The 18,226-nt window shown below is 39.9% G+C and overlaps 1 protein-coding gene across 1 annotated transcript; it reads left to right on the top strand.

The window, feature by feature from the left end:
* Nucleotides 1-1,177: 1,177 nt before the first annotated feature.
* Nucleotides 1,178-7,761, top strand: scamp5b (secretory carrier membrane protein 5b). Its single transcript, XM_023411920.2, has 7 exons — nt 1,178-1,366; nt 1,823-1,885; nt 1,976-2,095; nt 3,586-3,742; nt 4,976-5,077; nt 5,974-6,091; nt 6,448-7,761. The coding sequence occupies exons 2-7, from the start codon at nt 1,879-1,881 to the stop codon at nt 6,625-6,627; spliced, it is 684 nt and encodes a 227-aa protein (XP_023267688.1). The 5' UTR covers nt 1,178-1,366; nt 1,823-1,878; the 3' UTR covers nt 6,628-7,761.
* Nucleotides 7,762-18,226: the final 10,465 nt, after the last annotated feature.

The following is an 18,226-nucleotide window of genomic DNA, read 5'->3' as shown; positions in this document are numbered from 1 at the left end:
TTATTATTATCATTTGATTCTCTGTTACTGATGAATCACTAGTTTACTAACAAAATGATGAAAGTGAAAGCCAAGTGAAGGCGTGACAAAAACAGATTGTCTGCTTGGTTACACTTTCCCTCCAGAGTCCCTCACAGCAGTGAAACAGCAGCCCCCGCTGGCGAGCCGGAGTCCACTTAGTATTTAGGTCAGTAACAAACTCAAGTCTCATATTCAATTTTGGACTGTTGGTATGAGCAGTGACCTGACTGATAGTATCAGGTAGGGTGTGTTACAGCTGAATTTTCACAAGATAAAGAATATCACTCCTAGGCTCTCCTCTCAGGTAATCAGGGTTTCAGTCCCAGTGGTGGAAAAGGTATTCAGGCTCTTTACTTAAGAGTAGAAGCTACAAAGAACCCCACTGGAACAAAGGTTCTACATTCAGATGTTTAATGCAGTGAAGGTGAAATTACAGAAGCATAGGCAACAAAATGTACTTTAAATATAGTAAAAGTGCTCATTATGCACAATAGTCACTGTTAGTATCATATTATTTGATCATTATTATTGATGCATTAATGTGTAAGTAAGCACATTTGGGGTAGTTGTCACCATATATAATAGTGCATCAAAGTAAGTCATACTTAAAGCTGTGGAGTAACTGTTGTAGAGTAAGGAATACTATACCTCCCTATGAAATGTCTTTGAGTGGAAGTATAAAGTAGCATAAAATGGAAACACTCAAGTAAAATGCAAGTACCTTAAAATTGTACTTTAGTGCAGTACTTGAGTAAATGTATTTAATTACCCCCAAACACTGTAAGTCCTCAATTTAATTTTTGATTTATTTGCGGCTGTTGTCTCTTTCTCATGAGAAATCTGAAAACAGAAAAAAAAAAACTCTGATTTATATCACCTACTATTTTCATATAGCCTTCCATGTATGCAAGTCCACTTATTATGAAGCTATGAAAATATCAATCTATGAAACAACACAGAAATGAACGGTAAATGTTTTCAGTGTGTTTATCTTAAGCGACAGACACATGATGTTAGGTTTACCTCAGTCAGTGAGTCGGTTTCAGCACCATGGACAGAGAGCTGAACGGTGATTGGGTCAACAATACAACGCCAAGGATTAGAGTAATCCGCCTATTGGTCTGAATCAAAGTGACAGCAGAGTGAAGCACGGTGATTGGTCGAGTGTCAGGACAGTCAGGATCTGTTGCTCTATTCAACCCGTTCATAAGAAAAAATAATAATAGTCTAATAGTTTGCGTTTAGATATCGTCCTATTGGCAGCCGCAGTCTATTCAACGCGTATCTAAAGCCTTCACCGGAAACTGTGCAGTGTGAGGACAGAAGCGGCTGCTCTCTGGAGGAGGTAAGCAGATTAGGTTTCCCTCGGAATCCGTAATTCCTGGCTATGGTGGCCAGCTCTCTGTCAAACTGTCTGCGCACATGTACCGAAAATTGCTGCCTCATTTCATCCGACAAATGCAGCTTGGATGTGATTGCAACCGCCGAGTGTTCCCGGTCAACCGGGGTGTGTATGGGGGGTGGGTGTGTGTTTTCACTTGGGGTTAAGATCTTATCGCCACCATTGAGACGTGCCTGTAGGGCTCACACATTAAATCCCCCGGCAGGATGTCTCAGTTCAGCTTATAGCACTCTCTGTTAAACGTCTATTTTCTATTTTCTAACAAAGTACAGTATGTAATTTTGCAATGGTATATTGAGATGTGGTCACAAACATATATAAAAATAAACTGCAAATAACCACATATACAGGAGCTATAAAATAAGTCACCTTAACCTGCAGTTTCTCCTTATTTGACAGACTCAAGAGACTGAAGAAGGAGTGAATCTTAGCGGCAAACTTGACACTGCATCCACATGGCAGGTCAGTAATTACATACACATGTACTGGAGTTAAAAAAAAACATCATATACAACCTGCCATAACTAAATGATATGGAATTATATGTTGTAGAGCCCAACTTCCCTCCACTGCCTGGATTCATTCCACTCAAGCCATGTTTCTATCAGGACTTTGATGAGATCCCTGAGCAGCACCGCAGCATGTGCAAGAAAATGTACCACCTGTGGATGTGTGAGTGGCTTTCGGTTATTCAACTTATTATGTTACATTGTCCTTAGATCAAAGCTGCTATCTAAACTTTGGAGTTTAAGTTTCAGCTTTTACTTTTTCTGCAGAGGCTACCCAAATCTGCAACAAAACAACAGGCCCTTAAAGGAGATTGAAATCATCTGAATTCTCCTGGAGGTCCCATAAACTGTCTTCTCTGTGGTTAGCTCATGATAAGAACAATGTAACAGAAGGGCAATGGTTTACAAGGATCCTTTTGGTCCAAAAAGATTTTTATTTTTATTGGCTGCGACTGTGATACCCTGACTGGTTTATTTGCTAATGAGTCATAGTGCTGACCAGATGGCCTTGGTTTGAGCAGAGCAGTTAACTTTGAAATTGTGTTAAACAATTTTTGCCAGAAGCACTTTCATCAAAGTTTATTACACCATAAACAAGCAGTACAATGATATTTGTGATATTGCTCTGCTCTGGAAGCTCCCTGCCCGTCCGTGAAGGTGTGTAAGGGAGCCGAGGGCACGGAGAGCGGTAAGAAAAAGCCCAAAGCTGCTGCAACAGTGATGAATGTGCTCTGACATTAATTTAGCAGGTAAGAATAGAACAAGCTGAATAACAATAAAATAATAACATGAAAATAATGAAAACAAAAGGTGAAGCTGGGATGCTGACACAAGGTTGCAGTTGAACTTGGTCAAATGAAGAACTCCAATATACGTGCAGTAAACAACATGTGATTTGTTTGCAGGGCACAGTGAACAAAACCAAAGATGTTTTCTTTTCTTTCTGCAGGCGTCCTCTATTTTGTAATCGATAAACATAAGCAGGTATTCAAAAGTCGCAATCTGCTTCTTGATGTGTTATTATTCTTTTTTTCTCTGTATCTGTCCGTCTTGTATTTGGATTTGCCATTTTCCATATGTTACCATGTGCAGGCATTGCATGCACATTGCTTTTTACACATTTTTGTTGTTACTTTTATCTTGAGCATTTCTTCCTCATTCCATGTGTTAAAACCGTTTGAAGCCAACATCATGTTTTTTTCTTCTTCTGCTTTGCATTTGGGAAACTAAACTGTTTACTTAATCGCTGTCATGTTGCAGCTGTGTTTCGCTTCATAATTTTCTTGTGAGGCAATTTTCTCTTCAGCCCAAGATTTGAAATTGACTGGCCTCCTTTGCTAGTTTAGAGAAGAAATATGGAACCAAAGCTCAGAGCTCCAATTAGAATCAAATGCAACTAAAGTGGGGAGGACTGTAGATCATAACATTTCTGAGTATCAGTAGAAAAGGACACACACACACACAAAAAGGCTATTCAAGGAACACAGGCCATCTTGTGTCAAGTATTATGATTACATATTTCATTTTGTGTTAATGCTTGCTGTCTTCATATCCACTTTTTGTTTCTAAATACTTCTCTGCATCTGCATGTGTGTGTATGTGTACTAAATTGATGCATCAATGCCTAAAATATCTCTGTTGTGGGTCTTACAGTGAATAGTGCCACACTTGCAGTGAATCTCATTGGCTGCTTTGCTTGGATGTTTGGTGGAGGTGGAGTGACCAACTTTGGACTGGCTATCATCTGGCTAATCATGTTCACTCCCTGCTCTTACGTCTGTTGGTTCAGGCCCATCTACAAGGCCTTCAAGTAAGTCAAATATAAAGTACTGACATGCTCATTATAAAGTTGTGTTTTGCTGGCAGTTGTTGTAGTTGTTTAAAGTATAAATTAACACAGCAACAATATAATAATTAATATAATATTGATGTTAATGTGTTATATTGAGGTATAAGTTGTTAAAGGCTATTTTTATGTATTATATACGCTCAACAGAGGCAATAACTGCATCATATACAATATAATGTATACTATGTTATTAAATAATACTGAGTGGCAGAGAGAATATTTCTGGCTCAGGGTTGCATATAGTAACAGTACCTTTTTTTCCTCACACCTCTTGTAGAGGCCAAACTATTTTTCTTAACAGAAATAAAGGATATACACTACACATGTGCATCTTATACTGTATTTTGAGGGGAAAATATGACATTAACCAGACATCCCTCAACCATAGAAAGACTACATGGCATCTTCCTCACAGTAATGGGGAGTTTGCAAGATGTTTCTGACTCATTTCTACACACTACACTATTGTGTAGTCCAGAGCTACTACGTAGTACGTATAATGTGCACTCAGACTGGGTGATGGTCCACTATACACTAAGTGTAAATTGGGGCTTTGAGCTCTTTTTGCCTCCAGCAGAGATACTTCCAACCATTTCTATTTGGAGGCAATAGAGCACCCAGAACATCCTCTCGACCCTTTCGTCGAAGGGCAGTGCAAATTCCAAATCCTCTGCTGACATGGAGATCTTGTCTCATGAGGTGACACACGATACGGCACTAACATGTGACCACTGACTGTACTGCCGAAAGAAACGTCTTCTTAAATTGTTCTTTTATCTCTGAGGCTTAAGCATATTTCTTGTTCCCTGACTACTTTGCACAGCCAAGGTGAAGTCAATGTGTTGCATAGTACAGTCAATGATTCCCTGGTGCAAAATGCAGTGCTTACCTGCTTGGAGGAGAGAGGAAACATTACCTACAGACAGGTTAGGAGAAGTGGCACACATTTGTAGAGGAAGAGAGCTGCTGCTGCCATGCTCCGCCACACTTTTGTCACAGCACAGCTCCAGGGGAGGATGCTAGCACACTCTGCTCTCTGGCAGCATTGTGCATTTGACAGCACATGAAACCAAATTGAGATAAGATGAACAAGATAACACAAAATATAACATGAAATTACAACATTACATGTAAATGTGGTAAATTTGGGTTTGCAAGTATGAATTTTTTTTTTGCTTTTTTTTCTTTTCTCAGGAATGACAGCTCTTTCAACTTCATGCTGTTCTTTTTTGTGTTCATGGCCCAAGTTGGCATCAGCATCATCCAAAGCATCGGCATCCCAGGATGGGGAGTATGGTAAGAAAACGCAAATATTTCTCTCAAATAGCCCTAATCAATAAGTTGCATTTTACTCAGAATAGAATAGAATATAGAGAGAAAGAGATTCAGATTTAATTTTAATGAATAATTACAATGAATGAATAATTTTCTTTTTATGTCAAGTTCTTTCAAGAAAATCATTGGAGGATTTGGAGAAATCTACTCACATAAAAAAAGATTTAGTGACAGTTTAGTCAAGGGTAACTCTTTGTCTACTGATGCTAGATCTCACTGTGGTAACAGTAATAGTGAATCAGTCATGAATCAAAGTATGTGGCATCACTTGATAAGTAACTCATACCAGTCAAGTGTAACTCAAATAACCCAGTCATTGATAAAGTGATTAATTTAAAAATCAGAAGCTGTTTTAATAAAACTACAAAATATGCTTTTGAATGAAACATTTTGAGCTCAAGCAGTAAGTCCAGTCAGGTAGACTATTTTTTTAAAAGACCTTGTTCGCTGCTTTCATTAACATGACAGTGATGGACCATCAGAAATTGCCCTCATATAACATTTATGATCGTCCTGTTATTAGATTTTGAGAGGCTGTTAAAAAGCCCCTCAAAATGTCACCTGACTCAGGCTGATGATCAGAAATTACTATTATGACAGCCTCCATAAAGTTTATAAATGTCACCATGTGCAATTGGATATCCTCATGTATGAGCTATAAAAATTTTAAACTTTATATCACAGCACTTAAAGTCCACAAAGTTATTGGCATTTAACGTCCAGATGTTCAGCAATAGTATCATGAGAAATACCAGACAATCCAATAACAGATGATAACGGATCACGTTGTGTTCATAGTCTAAAATTAATACATTTTTGGATGAAATCTGGTTAATGGCCATTTGTGTCTTTTTCAGTGGTTGGCTTGCTACTATCTCTTTCTTCAGCTATAATATCTTGATCGCACTGATCATGCTGGTCCCTACTCTCATGTTCACTGCTGTGGCCTCACTGTCCTTCATTGCCCTCACCAGGGTAAGAATTTCACCGGGGCACTTCTACAAAAGGGAAATGTAGGGGTGTTGTAGAGTAAAGAGTTTTGGGATATTTTATTATAGTTTTACATTAAAAGTAATTCTATTATTTGAATCAATTTAATATTATTTTCTGTAGTTTCTATGCTGTCTTCTGTCAGATGTTGCAGATGTTTCTGTACCAGAGTTTCAAGATTCAAACTAACTATAACACTGTTCAAATAGGTCTTAATAGAAAAACGTATTGATTTGGACACATAGTAGCATAACTCTAAAATCTATGTGACACTATCAACTAAAGCAATTAAAACCACTTAACCTTTGTTGATAATAACTAGTGCTCCAACCTTGCTGCAGATCCATAATTTCTACCGTGGCAGTGGGGCCAGCATGACCAAAGCTCAGGAGGAATGGACCACAGGAGCCTGGAAGAACCCTCATGTCCAAGCAGCAGCCCAGGAGGCCGCCATGGGGGCAGCTGCCGGAGCCATGCAGAATCAGTACTCCAGCCCACAATACAATGACAACCAGATGTAGCCTCTTGACGACAAGAGGTGTCAAAGAAGTGACGTGACAGTTATGCCAAAGTTTGAGCGACAGGGTTAGGTAGAGTTAGGAGGATCTCACCCACAGTACTGTTTCAGAAAAAAGAACACTGGCATATTTTAACAGGTTCAGTTTTTACATTTTGGTCACGTCACTCACTAAGCAGAATTGTCAGTGATTTCAAACAATTTCATCATTTGGCAAACAAATATCTCCCAGTGAGATGTTGGTTTTCACCTTCCCGTGTTGAAGGGCATGCTAATTATTGTCATGTTTTATATTATTTCTCATGTATTTTCATGTTTGAGAAATTGAAATGTAACTAGTTTTGAATGTGTATTACTTTAGTGGCTCCATTATGAGAGCTGTGTACTTTGTGTTGACCTACAGTCCTAGCACTTTTTACAAAAGAGGAAAAATATTATTTTTTTTCTTCAAAAATACAAAGATGTACTATAATCTTTATTGTATTGAAGCCTCAAATAGTGTGTAATAGTAGTGAATAGTGTGAATTAATGTATTTATTTATAAATGTTTGAATGAAAAATTACTTAGGATGTAACATTTTAGTATTTCTTTCATTTCAAACTCAAGGGTAAACCAAAGATTCATTGTAATTTTGTAACTTTATTTTAAATTATGTTACTCTCTGTGACCTCGGCACAATTTCATCATGTTTCTATGCAGTTTATCAATGCTTGCACTGTGAAATGAAAGAATGTTGCTGTGGAAAAAAAAACGCCGTTATCGCAAGTCTTAAATTGGATTTAAATAGAAACAGAAAATTCAATCTCACTCAAAGCTGCCTCTTTGATGTACTTCCTGTTAGCATGTCTACCTACACTGAAAATACCAGATTTACATCACAGAATGAACTCGTTTTGAATTAGTTCTACATAAATTCAGGAAAAAATGAATAAGTAAAAATAAGTGAAATACATTAGTCGTGTGCTGTAGCCATTTTACTTTATTTAGTTTTGTGCTGATTGTCAGTTCAGCACGGTCTTTTACAAACGGTGTTGTCGAATGCAGTGTTTAAAAGTCAACCTTTCTGCTGCTGTACGGCTGTTTGACCACAGAGAGGCGCTGATGGCTTTAGTATGAAATAAAAACCTCCAACATGTACACATTACCTTCATTCATCCTTCACAGATCACAGTCTGCATTTATGGTAGATCCTTCTATTCCTCTCTATTTGTCTGCCTCTCTTTCTTCATGTCTCCCCATCATAGCAAATGAGGGCTGTGGAAATCAAGGTACTCACTTAATACCCACTCACAGCCACAAATATATGTAAGTATTGTGCTATTTTGGGACGCGTGTTCTATTTTAGCAGTTGTCTGCATCACACTGACACAGTTGCATACATGGTCATTTGGAGAGGCGCACAGCGCACTAAGTAGCTCTACTGGTGAATCTGGGGTTTAAAAGCCTTGCTCAATGGCACCTCAAGGACAGATGGTAGTGAATGGCACAGCATTGCTCACTCTGACCTTTTGGTAAGCACCATTCTCATTTAACGTCTGATCCCATATTTAGTGAGAAATGATCTCTTTTTAAAAGACATAATAATGAACCTGCAGAAGGCGTAGTATGGGGTGTCATGATGAGCACATACACACGACATTTCCTTTCACTTAAGTCTGTGCGTCTTCTAACAAATTGTGTTTCCAATGCATGCATTGTGCAGTACATTGTGTGGTACTTTACATTTTACTTGACTGTTTTCTCTTTCATACATTGGCTAAGATGCAGGACCTTAATGCATTAACCACCCTTGTTTGAATAAGATCGTAAGACGGGCTACTAAGTTTAATATCCACAGATTGCAAATAGTTTGTTATATTATCATCGAGCAGTTACTCAAAGAGGTTGCTTGCATTGAGCATATTTGTTTCTTGTCTGAGTGTCTGAGTGTTTTGTTATATTTGCCCCATTTAATCAAGACATTGTACTCAATCATTAAAATGTGATTTTAAATTGTTTCCAATACATTACACACTGCAAATGGTTCTACAGCTACATTTAAACACTGTTAACATGGGAGATAAAGAATAGGAGGTGCACTCTTTTCCTTCAGGTGGCAGTATTGGCCCTCTGTAGCTGCCTACCAGTCACACTGACCTTCCACCAGGGGCACTATATGACCTTTGTTTTTCTTTCCATTTCTCTGTTTATGAAGTCTGTGGAAGAGCACAAGAAATCTGAGATAGTTAGGGTGATTCATACTTGCCTGACCAAAAATTGTATCTATCTTTTTAACTTACATGCAGCGAACACAATTTCTGTGTTGACATCCTGTGAGCAGGTGACCATCATAAATTAGATTCAAAGTACACTTGAAATGGATTTATCTGTGGATGTCCTCCTTACTGCTGTCTGCCTCTGCCTGCGTTTTGAGGGTGATAGAATTACTCTGTGGAGAGGGGGATAAAATTATCCGGCGATATAGATACCCAGAGGACCCACCAACAGCCACCAACAAACACTGTAATTGCCATACACATGGAAATCTCTTGTGACAAGCTGTGACAGCAAAGACTTGCGCCTTCAGGTAAACAGGAGTGGTTGACAGCTACAGAATATATTCATTGATTCATAACAAATCAAGACTGTACAAATGCTTTCGTCTTTTACAATTATATTCTGACCACTCCCAGAAAATGGGAGGAAATACATCTAACTACGTGCCTCTAGTCATTTAATTCAGGCTTTAACAAAGAATGCAGATCTGACTTAGTGGGCTATGGGTTGTCTCAGTGTGGGATTCCCATACTAGCCGATGTACTCTTGAGCAAGTGTTGGGAATACTGTGGTGGCTTGCAATTGCCAAGCTGTGACAGCAATGACTTGTGCCTTCAGGTAAACAGGGGTGTTTGTTTTGGTATATTCCTGCTAAATGTTCCACCATGTTCACCAGCTAGTTGCAAAGTTTGTCTTTCTGTCGTTTGGTGCCATTCTGGAAGCCTACAATGGGTTTTTCACAGAAAATAGTTGCCACATCTGGAGAGTGAGAGGTTTGGAGGAAGGAGGAGGGGAGGTCCACATAAAGGGCACGGTATGACCTAAAGTTGACACAGCACAGAGGGTCTTTTTGTTTTATTTCTCAGGAGAGATGGCGCTAGAGTGCCCTTTAATGCTGTTAAACCACACACAGACATTGCCATCTGGACAAAGGTGTACAGATGTGGAGTCATGCACTCACAGAGGCATGCCTTTATGCTTGTGTATCACACACAGTTACGCGTGTGCACATGGAGCTGGGGTCCCAACACCCAACATGTCTCCTATAAAACTGTTCTCTGAAGTCACAGTCCCACTCAGACCTCCTGTGGGTAAAATGTATAAGGGTTGACATAAGAACCAAGGTTAGGAAGGAAGTGCCTCTCTCCTTAACATGGTAATTAATTCAGGGTTGAAAATACAGCTACGTTTTTGGGGTAAACTTCTCCTGTGTGGTGCTGATCAACGTGAGGTCACAGAAATTGTCATGTGACTTTGGTCATGTACGCCCACAGCAACGTCTCAGCACTAAATGCTTTGACTTACACTTTTCAGGGCAGAAGTACAATGCTGTTTTCTTATGCTGTCCCAGTTCACCTAATGTTCCAATATACCTGAATTCATCCCGACTCATTAGCCATCTGCCATTCACTGTAGACATAGGTGACTAAGACTAATAGCGAGCACATGACAAGGAATCCAAAACAAATGTTTAGACCGAGTTTGCCAAATGACCTAAAGAAACAGACTTAAATCAATGTGTGGAAGTGAATCAGTTAACACTTCCTCTGTGAATGTGCATCCGCAGGCTGAGGTTTTGCAAATTGGGCAGTTAATGATGAAGTTGGCTTAAAACGGAATAAAAAGTAAAAAGGAAGAAAAAATAATAATGTTCATAATTATGTTCGTTTGCAAAATTACCCATTTGCATCCTTCTAAAGTGGTTACTATTAACAATGGCCTTTACAGCTAGTGACCCCCAACACACCCCTGCCTTTGTGCAATGACTGATAACACCATAAGATGCCATTAGTAACATAACAGCAACAGAAGCTAAATCAGAGCATTTCAATGAGATCATCAAAAGTTTGCTGTGACTTGAAATAGGCATCACACTTTTATCTCTCATGAGAAAGTAAACAGCAAGGGAAGCTGAAAAGCTTAAACGTGGTAATGGTACATGCCAAATGATGATCTTGTTGCAGTGTCACTTGTGGATTTTACAAGTTTATAACCATGAATACAGTTTTACTTTGAACTACAAAATAGTTACACCCTATGTTAACATAACACACAAGCCGTTTCCCCCTCTTTAGGCTAAGCTAAGCTAAGCTAACTAGCCGCTGGCTGTAGCTTCATATTTACCGGACGCATTCTTTGTGAGAGTGGTATCGATTAAGTGTATTTCCCAAAATATCAAACTATTCCTTTAACAGTAAAGTGACTTAATTCTGACATTGTTCAACATTGGAATTACAACAAGGGTCCAGTCCCAGTTGGACTTTGATATTTGTGTTGACACAGACTCAAACAAACACAGAAATCAGCAGCTCCCAAAAGCTATTGGCATCATGCAGCAAAAATTTCCACCCTAGATCTTTACATGTGCATTATGAGAGGAATCAGAGCATCCAGCCAGCTTCTAAGGAGGGGTCACCCAGCTGTCTGGAGTGGGGCCATGTTAGTCAGCTACAGCGAGGGAGTGCTGCTGCCACCAGCCTGTGAAATCACAGATCTGATGATGGGAGTCGTCCCCCTGACAGCACAGGAAACGGTGACAGTGGAGGTTGGAGAATGAGTCTGGTGAAATATGGGCCTGTCAGAGGGAAGAGAGGCTGAGCACAGTGGCGCAGGGCCGTCACTCCCGTGGCTGACTTCATCATTGACACTCCCTACGGAGCCAGTGGAAGGGTGGGTGGTGGAGCGGGGGTTTTGCGAGGACCCGATTAAGGCTGTAAGCCTATCTTCCTTCTACAAGATCTCCTCATTTGTTCCAATTGCCTGGGACTATAAACACGAATATCCCAACTTCAATTTCTACCTTTCAAGGAAGGAAAGCCTTAATGAGAATTTATTGCCCTGTTGTTGTAACGGTGTGGACTCCCAGGGATCCATTTGCATACTCCTTGAAATTGATGAGTGGGTAAAGTGAGGCAAGTAAGTTGTAGGAAAGCGTGCTTTTTCTGCAGCAGGCACCAAAGACTAGCCAGATGTTTCAGTGATGGGGCAGGTGGTATTTAAACTGTCAGGCAGTGCACTCAAGTGTGTCTTGTGTCTATGACACGAGCTGCTTTTTTGCCCCGTATAACGCCCATCGCTTTCGATGTGGAGTGTTAACACAAGAAGTGAAATGTTTGTTAACTCAGATATATATGGTGGCGTCAGCTCTGCGTAAAGTGTGTGAAGGGTGAGCTATTATCAAAACAAATGAGCCAGCAACTGCAGCTGCATGTAAATCAGAACACTGTTTTCCCTACTTATTCAAATGTCTTCAGCCATTCACTATCTCCCAGCCAGTGGTTTCTCATCTGCCTCTATTCTTCCTTTACAAAGCCAGCCTTTCCTCTTACCTTTCCCATGCAGCAATGTGTTTATCCCTACGGAAATGAAGATTTCTTCACATCTTTATTCATTTAATTAGGTTGCAAAGCAGAGCTAGAGCCAGAAAATGAATTACCTGTGGCCTTGATATTGTGCCACAGAATCTCTACACAGTAGGCTCTGCAGAAATTAGACCTTAAGTCTGGAGGTGGGCTTTTTGGCAATGTCGGCTCCCAGACTAGTCCCTATTTTCTCTTTCCACTAAATTCAATTATCCTCACATAAACCTGCTGGAGTGAAGAGTGGAGGTCTCAAGTCATGTCTTTTAGCCCTGTCTCACTGTAAGACAGCTGGTCAATTAGGGTGGAGCTGTTTTAGTCTGTCAACAGTGCAATTTATTAATATGAGGAGAAGTCTAACTAATGTATCTGAGAACTTTGTAACTTTGCTGGACCAAGAGCGTGTTAGTAAGTTGAGCACTCTGCTCTAGAAAGACTTATGTTTTTATGATTACATCTATAAATCTTACCAATTACCATTAAAACATTGTTTTTTTAAACTATCTTGAGAGAAAGTCCAAACTAATAAAAAAAGAAGCATACATTCAGTAAAAGCTTAATTAAACTCTGGCACATGCTACATACAGATTGTAGAAGCAATAGTACCCCAGACAAAAAGTCGGATTTACACAAACAATAATTTTAATTTACACACTCATGATGTGACCTCAACATGAACTAATATACACACTGGCTGTAGCTAAAAAGAGACAGGGATGGTGAGGGTAGTAAAGCTAAATGTTGTCACTTGTCATCAGTGTCACCACAAACTTATGATTATGCACTGCATGAGTGAAATTAATGTCAGATCAACTCAACTATATGGTGCACGGGGGAGGAAAAATAGAAAAGGCGAAAAGGAAATAGGAGGAGGAATGTCAGTTCGTAATAATATTTTTCGAGGTAAGTAAGGGAGAAATTACACTCACCGAGCACTTTATTAGGAACACCTGCACAGCGGGTTATTCATGCAGCCAACCACACGATAGCCACTGCCACTAGACCACCAGCATCTCAGACCAAAACACATGCTTCGTCGGCTACACTTCCGGCCGTAACCCCCGTCACCTCCCTTAACTTTCTCAGACAACAAAGTGTTACAAAGACCAGTGAAAGCAGCCACTAAACACACAGCAAGAAGCGCAACTGAATAAAGTTAACGTGTACACGAAAGCCTACAAAGAACAATCCATCCATAACCATTAGCCCACGCTAGCATCGCCGTGATAGGAATGCTGACAGTTAGCAAGCTAGCATAGCAATACTTGCGAACATATTTATTATAATATAGGTGACAGCAAGTCAGCTGTCTACTGCAGCCGCTCACTAATGAAAACAGACTCATAACATTATGTATCAAGTTACTTACACATTGAGGGGAAGAAAAGCCAGTTCTGCGTCACGCTGGAGCCCATTAGCAACTTGTGGGTCTTTCCATCTTGGTAAAGCCAGACCAGTAGCCTACTGGTTCCACGGTCGGACCCGGACTAAAATTCAGCCTTGGAATTATCTGCTGGGACCGCAGGACTGACACTGACTGAGCAGATAAAGACACTGATGTGACACAGATAAAAACTTTTAAAACTTAACGGATGCTTTGATGGCCCACCGGCTGACTGGGATTTGAGCCAGTAGTCCCCGTGGCACATCTGCCTGTGCCCAGTATCATCTCTCTCTTTGTCAGAGGCCTTTTTTTTTTTTTTTTATGAAAGCGTTATTTCTTCAGTTGTGGAAATTTTGGACGTGACTCCCTGTGTGTTTCTGAAGTGGGGAGGGCCAAAAGGTGCATGTTAGTGCATGTACGTGTGCACTAACATGCATGTTACCTGACCAGCTACCAAAACAAAGAAAGAGAAACTAAGATTAAAACACTTATAAAGGGGGTGTGACTTAGTGATCAGCTCAAGACGCCATTTATCTTTACATAATAGTAGTAATAGAAAATAGTTGTTTGCTGCTATATTGCTTTTTGAAATCTCATTTACAGAACATTTAATGTTCACATCAAACACCAGACTGGTGTGATCAGAAAAAATGTGATCTCAGTGACTTTGACTGTGGCATGATTGTTGGTGCCAGATGGGCTGGTTTGAGTATTTCTGAGACTGCTGATCCTCTGGGATCAAAAGTTTACTCAGAATGGTGCCAAGAAAACCAACCTTGCTGTTGCTCTGCTAATCTTTGTTGTCCACCACATCATTGGGAATAGCAGCCGTATGACGCGACCCCTGACTTGCTTTTGTGAGACTTAGATAACACAGATTTTATTATGTACTTGCTAAAATTCAATAAAAATAATCATTTTCCCAAACTATCTAACTACTACTACTATATAATTATCACAAGAATTTGACATACAGTATATATACCAACAAAAGCCTAGGGATTGCTTTGTAGTTACTAGGCCAAATCTTCCAGCAATTCCAAGCTGCTGCCATGTCACAAAGCAAAAGTCAACACATTTCATGAACATGACAATGAGTTCAGTGAACTTCAGTGGCCTCCCAAGTCACCAGATCTGAATCCAGTGGAAGACCTTTGGGATGTGGTAGAACAGGAGATTGGCAACATGAATGTGAACCTGACAAATCTGCAGAAATGATGTGATGCAATCATGTCAACATGGAGCAGAATCTCAAAGGAATGTTTCCAACATCTTGTGGAATCCATGCCACAAAGAATTGAGGCTGTTATGAGAGCAGAGGGAAGCCCTACACAGTAGTAGTGTATCTTATAAAGTGCTTGGTGTGTGTATATGAGGTTAGTTTTATTCACTTAAATAATTTTTAATTTAATTAATTATTTTTTATTTATCATCATTTTCACTGCTTGCTTATAAGCCCAACCTTGTGATCATGGCTTATCCAAAGATGGTGATGGATTTTGGAGATGGACAAATCAGTCTCAGTAGATGGTCAAAGTTGTTATCACTGGCATAACAACCTCTACAACCTGTCTGTATCCATCACAGATCACCAGGGTTCAACCTCTTCCAGCATCATGTACAGACAGTACAACTGTGATGGCCCACTATCATCCTGCTTCACTGGTAAAGCTAGAAATTTCAGCCAAAGGACATTCAAGGTATGCAGCCCTCATCTGGTCATGACTGGCAACTTCAAACCACGGAGAAGGTGTTTCCTCGTGTTTTTCTTCAGCAACAATACACCCATGGCTTCAATTCCTGCGGGGGTCTTGTGTATTCGATGACGTCTCTCCTCCGAGAATGCTGGAAGACCTAATCAGTCGTGCTTCACTTCACTTGATCTGTTTCCTCAATTATAGTTGCAAGCTTGCAGCTGCAAAAATGCTTGTTACTTTACATAGATTTGCTGGTAAAGTAAATGCAGCTTGTTGTAAGGGGAAATATTTGTCTTGGGGGTTTTTATGGCTTTCCCTACAGATCTTCTCGTCGTCGATGATCGGACACAACATTTTGCTGCCCAAAGCGGAATATTTACATATGTAATGGATTTGCTCTTATCATGTTGCAACCTGATCTGTGTGCAGTCAAGAGTCTTTCGCTTTTCCTACGCTGCTTGAATCCCCCCGGGATGGAGCCCCCAAGTGCAGAATGCTTAACGATACATAGAGTGTCTTCCTGGTTTAACTCTTGGATCAGGAAGAGCAATGATGCTGAACATCCTGTCAGCTAATCAGTATCATCTGACTCTTACAATCACCTCATAATCTAACAAGCTGTTCTGACCATTTATACCAACACATCCTCCTGCTAGTTGTGCCAATTTGTTCATCCAGTTTCCTCCTGTTCTACTTTCTTACTGCCATGCTTGCGTCGGATATCTCTGGCATTGTGCATTATGTATATTACATATCTCAGCGATACAGTATGTGTCTGCCGGGTTTTGTTCTGTACACCCCTCAGGGTATTTTTATGTGCTCCACTCAGAATCTCACACTGTTTGGATTCACTTGGGAAACACCCTCCAGCACATTTCTGATAAATACAATTGCATATTCATTTGTTGCAAAGAATGCTCCTAAATCATTTACATTTGCTTTGACAGCCAATGCAGAAATGTGCTGCAATATGTCTGTTTCATTACCAACAACAAGAACATGAAGCCAGCAGTTTAAAAGAGGCTCCTGGTGGACATTGTGCATTACTACTTAAATCCCACTGAGGAATATAAGACTTCATTTATGCTACTTCACCAGCAGCTGCATGAAAATATGCAGAAGCAAAAACAAGAGGCATGCTTATGAAAAATTGATCTGTAACAGTGAAACTTTTCAACAGGACAGGCAAAGTCTTTTTGGAAAAGTAATACCTCTACGCAAAACAATTCAATACATCATTTGGCTTCCCTCTCCCTCATTAGGAGTTATCCATCTGTCTCTCCCCCTCTTTCTCCCTCTTTCTCTCTCTCTCTCTCTCCCTCTCTCTCTCTCTCTCTGTCTCTCTCACACACATACACAAACAAAAATATACACAGACACACACACAAACACATTAACATAAACACATACGGTCAAAGTCGAGTACATGCCAGCACGTACTGCATCACTTTCACAAAACAACATAATGCTGGAATGGGGTGATTTCGTGTGAACAGCCTGAACAAACAGCCCATACCAAGAGGAAGTCCCATCACGGGGGTCAGGGTTTTGTTAGGACGGACCAAATATGAGAGTGAGAACTGCGTATGAAAACAACCAGATAATGGATTCTCATTCCTCCGGGGGACAGGAAATACTTCTACCAAGAATGTCTATGTGTTTTCCAAATGCCATATTTCACAACTGAAACTAGCTACACTGAGTTACCAGTTTGTTAGGTATAGGCTAGTATACAATGCTGTCAAATGGAATTTAAATGTTATCTTTTCACCATAAGGCCATATACAGTAGTTAGTTGCAGTTTAATATTGCTTTGCATGCTGTTGGGTTTTGTGTGTGTGTGTGTGTGTGTGTGTGTGTGTGTGTGTGTGTGTGTTTGTGTGTACTCCTCCTCTACTCTCATTTAATTCCTTCCATCTTGTTCATATAAGTTCATATAAGTAGACTAATTCTGTACAGCTTGCAATTTTTGTTCACACTTGGATGCTTTGCTGTTAAAAGCAACTGCACATTATCTTGACTTTAAGTCATCAAAGTGTGATGAAGCTTGTAATCACTGCACAAGTACTATTCGTTAGTCGGCATTTCCATCTCCACACAACATTTTGGCACATCATTGCCAATACTCTTTTCTAAGTCACTGATACTATTTAACTGATAAAATGTGCTACTGCAATGGATGATTGATGAAAACAAAGCAAACATAGTAATGTGATTGACTCCTTATGTATAAAACCAAAAACATTATGTTTTGTGCAGTTCTACATTTAGTTATAATAACATTATAGACTCCTCTCTCATTGTTGCAACACAGTGCTGTGTTCCATGTAATGTCTCCTCATGCATAATGTGACTGGTTGCTGCCTGAAGAAGTCAGATGTCAAAGAGAGTAAACTTGTATGAATGAATGGATCTTAAGCTGTGTGGTGGTGATGTGTGACAGTGATGGAAATATGACCCAGTCAGATTATATTTTAGGGTGTCTACACACACGTCAACATGGCAGATTGTGGAAAGTCAACAACAGCATGAAAACCAGTGTGACTGATTCATGTATGCACAGCACTGGTGCCACCACACAGTTGTTGCATTCACTGTTTGGTGTTTGTAGGCAGCTTATATGCAGTGTCTGTTTTCCTGTATTTGCAAAGGTCAGATTTGCATCCCTGCCTGAATCATCCTTAACAAAATCACATACAGTGCCAGCAATGCATTAAACATATCACACCTAATCTTTTACGAGGGGGATGATATCAGTAATTTGTCACACCTGTCATATGGCATTTCCTTTCGATCTACTAATTCGTATTCTGTGTAAACCTGAAGATATGGTCTTGTATGCAGCACGGTGAACCACTGCTGAAAGAGTGCTGCATAGCGTTCATATTCCATTCTGAGAACACAGC

The sequence above is a fragment of the Seriola lalandi genome, unplaced genomic scaffold (genome assembly GCF_002814215.2).
Source record: "Seriola lalandi dorsalis isolate HSWRI2012SDOR001 ecotype SW California unplaced genomic scaffold, Sedor1 jcf7180002054474, whole genome shotgun sequence".
Classification (NCBI taxonomy): Eukaryota; Metazoa; Chordata; class Actinopteri; order Carangiformes; family Carangidae; genus Seriola; species Seriola lalandi.
Note: the sequence above shows the minus strand (reverse complement) of the source record. Positions and strands in the feature narration are given on the sequence as shown.

Excerpts from the sequence above, each read along its gene's own strand:
- scamp5b (XM_023411920.2), top strand. Across the intron at positions 2,096-3,585 it reads AATGTACCACCTGTGGATGT|TGAATAGTGCCACACTTGCA; the intron begins GTGAGTGGCTTT and ends TGGGTCTTACAG. Across the intron at positions 3,743-4,975 it reads CCCATCTACAAGGCCTTCAA|GAATGACAGCTCTTTCAACT; the intron begins GTAAGTCAAATA and ends TTCTTTTCTCAG.